Source organism: Morus notabilis, unplaced genomic scaffold (assembly GCF_000414095.1).
Source record: "Morus notabilis unplaced genomic scaffold, ASM41409v2 Scaffold19, whole genome shotgun sequence".
In the NCBI taxonomy this organism is placed as follows: Eukaryota; Viridiplantae; Streptophyta; class Magnoliopsida; order Rosales; family Moraceae; genus Morus; species Morus notabilis.
Genome location: NW_010360880.1, coordinates 689926 through 695875, shown reverse-complemented (window position 1 = coordinate 695875; position 5950 = coordinate 689926). Strand labels below are relative to the sequence as shown.

Below are 5950 nucleotides of genomic sequence, written 5' to 3'. Positions count from 1 at the left end.
TAAGACCAGTGCTTGGTATTTTTGTTGAATCATAAGAGTTGTTCTTTTCATAACTCGGTAGGGTCTGAAAAATATTTTCTGACCTTTTGCTCATATTCGAGGAGACTTTGTATGACTGTGGAGTCTAGACTACGTAGAATGCTACTCGTTTTGTTACTATATATTAGCACCTAGCTTTACAGAATAGCATAACAGCTTTATCAAACTAAACTGTAACAAAAGTCCTATTTCCCCGTCTGTGAAAATTTGTTCCACCATGGATAATTATAGGAAGGTCCAACCAATTTTTCTGCTTGTTTTTCTCTTCCAATGCCTATTTCTCAAAAACAATATGTCCATTGGAGCTGGTGATACTATCTCGGCGAACCAATCCCTCTCCGGAGACCAAACCATTGTCTCTGCAGGACGGGGACTCTTCGAACTGGGATTCTTTAGACCAGGTAATTCTTCAAACTACTACTTAGGCATGTGGTACAAAGAAGTTACACAAACCATAGTTTGGGTGGCAAATAGAGAAAAACCTGTCAAGGATAGATTTTCTTCGGAAGTAAGAATCTCTAATGGCAATTTAGTTCTCTTCAATGAGTCCAAACTCCCAATTTGGTCCACAAATGTGAGCTCCAGTAGTTCACATTCAACGGTAGCCGTTCTTTTAGACAATGGAAACCTTGTCTTAAGAGATGAATCTAATTTGTCAAGACCAATATTGTGGGAAAGTTTTGATTATCTAACTGATACGTGGCTACCGGGGAGTAAACTCGGATACAACAAAAAGACCCAACATAAGTACATGGTAACTTCATGGAAGAATTTAGAGGATCCATCCCCGGGCCTCTTCTCGTTGGAGCCAGTCCTAGGTGATAACTCTTTTGTGATCCTGCGGAATAAGTCTAGGATCCAATGGAGCACTGGAACTTGGGATGAAAGCACCAAATCTTTCATCTTCATCCCTCAGATGATAAATTCTCCTTACTTTAACTTCACCTTTGTTTCAAATGATGATGAGGTCTATATAACCTATTCTAATCTTACAGCAACAAGGACAAGTATCTACTCTCTCAATAACACTAGCACAGGATTAGCTAGATTTGTGATGGATGTTTCGGGTCAGATTGAGGAACAAGTACTGGATTTTTATAAGCATTGGGATATATTTTGGTCTCAACCAAAAGAACAATGTAAAGTCTATGCTTTTTGTGGGGCCTATGGAAGCTGCAATGAGAAGTCGGAGCTCTTCTGTCAGTGTCTAAGGGGGTTCGAACCAAAGTCGCAGCATGATTGGAATCTGAAGGAGTACTCTGGCGGGTGCATCAGAAAAACCAAGCTTCAGTGTGCGAACAGTAGTATTGATCGTGCAAATGGTGGGATAGACAAGTTCGAAGAAATTCCAAGCGTGTTGTTGCCTGAAAATAAACAATCTGAGCAAGTGGAGAATATCAATGCTTGTGAATCGTTCTGCCTCAGCAGCTGCTCTTGCATTGCTTATTCTTACGACAACACAAGATGTTCCATTTGGAAGGGAGATCTCTTAGATCTTCAACAGCTTGGAGCCAATGACGCGAGGGGAAGGAGTCTCTACATTCGTTTAGCCGCTTCGGAGTTTCGAAGTACTAAAAAGGGAAAGGGGCTAATCGTTGGTGTTGTGGTTGGCTCAATTGTTGGGTCAGTAATTTTACTAGCACTAATTCTGTTTTTAGTATTAAGGAGAAAGAAGATAGTTTGCACGAGAAAAGGAATGGAAGGCTCGTTGATTGCATTTGCATTCAGAGATTTGCAAAATGCAACGAAGAACTTTTCGGAGAAACTGGGTGGAGGAGGATTTGGTTCAGTCTTCAAGGGGATATTGCCCGACTCTACTATGATTGCTGTGAAGAAGCTTGAAAGTGTTGGCCAAGGAGAGAAGCAATTTCGAGCAGAAGTCAGCACAATTGGGACAATCCAGCATGTTAATCTCGTTCGACTTCGCGGGTTCTGCTCTCATGAGACCGAAAAGCTGTTGGTCTATGATCTCATGTCCAACGGCTCTTTAGCTTCTCACCTTTTTGATCACAACAATTTGAATGTCTTGGATTGGAAAACGAGGTACCAAATTGCTCTGGGAACAACAAGAGGGTTGGTTTATCTGCATGAGAAGTGCAGAGATTGCATCATACACTGCGACATCAAGCCCGAAAATGTTCTCTTAGATGAAGACTTTTGTCCTAAAGTGGCAGATTTCGGGTTAGCCAAACTTGTTGGAAGGGATTTCAGCCGGGTTCTGACAACCATGAGAGGGACAAGAGGTTATCTGGCACCGGAGTGGATCGCAGGAGTGGCAATAACATCCAAAGCAGATGTCTACAGCTTTGGAATGATGCTTTTCGAGCTTGTATCAGGGAGGAGGAACTCAGAGAAAACAGAAATAAATGGAAAATTAAGGTACTTCCCAAGTATGGCTATAAGCGTTGTTGTCGAAGGAGGCGATGTGCTTAGCCTATTAGATCAAAAGCTTGAAGGTAATGCAAATGCCGAAGAGATTGAAAGAGTGAAGACAGGAGCGCAACATGCTGCTGCTTTTAGTCGAAAAGAAAAGTGACCATGTTCTTCTTTTTCCTTTTGATTTTGTTTTATGCTCTGCTTTTTCTTTCAAAGCTTTGTAAGCCAATTTCCCAGTTTTCATAAATGGGCTGTTTAATTTGCTTTTGTTGTAATAAGATTGGCAGCTTCAAATGAAGAGCCTTGTTTCCATAAGTATTGTTATGAAAAAGCTATCACTACAACAAAAAAGGTTATTAGCAACGACATTATTAGCGACGATATTTATCGTTGTTAAAATTATAGTATTAGCGACGATATGTCGTCGCTTAAAAGAAAACAAAATTTTTGAACGACTTGTCATCGCATTAAATATTTACAACGATATGTCGTTGCACAAAATTTATATAATTACGACGACATGTCGTCGCTAAAATGGAACGACATATTAGCGACAACATGTCATCGCTAATACCCATTGGCGCCAACAATTTTGGCGCAAGTTTGTACATTATTTGCGAGGACATGTCGTCACAAATATTGATGATTACAACTGGTGGTGACGTGGCCAAAAAGAGGTGGAAAATTTAGCGGTTTTCCACGAATAAGTTCTAGATATTTCTTTATTTTTTGCACGACGAGGCAAAAGTCGTCGCAAAAAATAGTTCCAGAAAATTCTTTTCAGAACGACTGTATTTGCGACGACAAGTTTCGTTAGAAAAAAGGGTTCCAGAAAATTCTATCAATGACGACTGTTTTTTACGACGACAGTTTTAATAATGTCATCGCCAATAACTGGGGATTTCATTTTTTTCAAAAAAAAAGGACGGAAACTTTGGCGGTTTCCTCAAAGTTATTTACAACGACATTGTTAAATTATCACCGCAAAACATGAACCAAGGTATATTCCCCAAGAATATTCTCAGAAATATTAATGAGGTGAAGAAGAACGCCGTCGTTTTAAGATTAATTGCGACGACTATTTAATCTTTGTTGCTACAACATAATGTCGTCGCAAAAAGCAACCTGCATAAATGAAATCACAGACCTCCTTCCGCCATTTTTCCCGGTGAGGCTCTCGCATTTTCTATTCCTCTCTCCGTCCAAAACCTCCAAAAAGCGTCCAAAAACACTGAAAATAGCTTAAAAATATTGATTTTTGTAATTTTATTATGGTTTATAATTTTGTTTTAGATTTTAGATATAGTTTGTGGTTTTGAATTTAGAATTGTAAATTTTAAATTAGAATTGAAACTGAAATATGTGATAATTAGATTAAAATTTGTATAAAATTTATTTAATAATGATTATGTGATAATTAAAAAATTAGATAAAAATTTTAATTAAGATTATATTAATAATAAAATAATTAAATAAACTAATGTTAAATACTTATTATAAAATAATTTGTGTTAATTTTCATAAAATTTGATAAAACTTTATAAATTCTGCATAGTGGAGATGCTTATGGACAAGAGTTGGATACATTTAAGAAACCGGTTGTTTAATGAGTACTGGGATGGTTTGTGTGCTTTTATTGATGTTGGAAAGAATTATGCAAATTCACTCCGGGGTGTTAGTTATCCATGTATGAAGTGTAGAAATCATGAGATGCATCCACCCGAAACAGTGAAAGCGCACATACATCGATGGGGCTTTGATACAAGTTACAGCACATAGATTCACCATGGTGAAGTACGCACTGTTGCTGTAGTTGTCAGTGAATCTGTTGACGAGATGTTTGTAGTACTAAATGATGTGCATGGGATTAGTGATGATCATGAGACAATGGGTGAGACTGAAACGGTGATAGAAGATACGCATTACGATGAATTTAGATATCTCTTATCCGAGGTCCAAGTCAGAATGTATCGGGTTGCACGAAGTATTCATCGTTGAATTTTTTTAGTGAAACTAATGCATCTAAAGTGTTGTACAAGTGGCCTAATGAATGCATGGATGAAATGTTGAAGCTACTGAGAGATGCACTTCCTGAAGAGAACAAGTTACCTACATCGTATTACAAGGCGAAGAAGTTATTGAGTAAATTGGGCCTGAGCTACGAGACAATTCATGTGTGTAAGTATGATTGCGCTTTGTTTTGGAAGCAGAATGTTGCTTTACAGTCTTGTTTAGTATGTAGTACAAGTCGTTGGAAGAGCAAAAAGGGAAAAAAAGTTATGTGGAAAGTACTCTGATATTTCCCTTTGAAGGATCGGTTGAAGCGTCTATATGCTTCCCGTCACACTGCTAAGGAAATGACGTGGCACGTGCGGAGGCGTTCGAGGGATGAAGACTTAATGCGTCATCCAGTTGATGGTACGGAGTGGAAATATTTTGATAAAAAAAACATCCACAATTTGCACGTGAACCGAGAAATATTTGATTAGGGTTAGCTATTGATGGTTTCAACCCATTTGGGAATATGAGTCTATCATACAGTATGTGGCATGTTATTGTGACTACATATGATTTACCCCCGTGGTATTTATGAAGGACCTATATAAGATGTTGACGTTATTGATTCCTGATCGCAATGCTCTTGGGAAAGATATTGATGTGTTCTTAAGGTCCCTTATAGATGAGCTAAAAGAGTTGTGGGATGAATGGGTTGTTGTTCATGATGCTGCTACGAATACGTCGTTTCGGATGCGGGCTGTGTTGCTGATGACAATTAATGACTTTCCTGCGCGTAGTAGTTTATATGGTTGGAGTGGCCAAGGGTACTTTGCGTGTCCCAATTGCAACGATGCAACTCGATCGAAGTGAATAACCAGTAAAATAAACAATGGCTTCCTATGAGTCATAGGATGAGGACTAACAAAAAGTTTGATGGTAAGGTTGATCGACGACCTCCCCTGCCTCAGAAAACCCTTAAGCAAATATTGGCTCAATTAAAAAGGGTGAAATCTCGATTGCCTGGTAAACATGAAAAATTTGGTGGTAAGAAGCAAAAGAGACAGCCGACATAGCTTAATTGGATGAAGAAGAGTATCTTTTGAGAGTTGCCTTACTGGACCTCATTGTCGCTACGTCATAACTTAATTATCATGCATAATGAGAAGAATGTGTGTGATAGTGTGACGACCCTAACTTTTGGTCATCATCCTATGCTCATACTTACCATTTCTTAACCTCTACCATTTACTAGTTATAACTTCTTAAAATCTCAGGCCATTTTTTTTTACCATGTACGTTAAAATGCTGTAGCATTTAGCTAGAATTTGGTTTTTAGCCATTTCTAAAATGCTGCAGCATTCTGACATCATTCTGTTACATTAGTCATCAAAATACATAAAACACTATTTTATTTTACATTTAAAGTTCAGCAGCATTTCCAAAACACGTGATGCATCCATAACCCACTTGCCCACATTCTACTACTACATCTTCTATGCATGCCCAGCATCAAGTTTTAGGGAGTTGGTGCCTTACC

General features: G+C 38.4%; 1 protein-coding gene across 1 annotated transcript; it reads left to right on the top strand.

Annotated features, from left to right (window-relative positions):
* Positions 1 to 220: 220 nt before the first annotated feature.
* LOC21411279 (G-type lectin S-receptor-like serine/threonine-protein kinase At2g19130) lies at positions 221 to 2575 on the top strand. Its single transcript, XM_024165239.1, has 2 exons — positions 221 to 440; positions 1035 to 2575. Exons 1-2 carry the CDS (start codon positions 257 to 259, stop codon positions 2573 to 2575), a joined length of 1725 nt encoding a protein of 574 aa, XP_024021007.1. The 5' UTR covers positions 221 to 256.
* The last annotated feature ends 3375 nt before the right edge of the window (positions 2576 to 5950 follow it).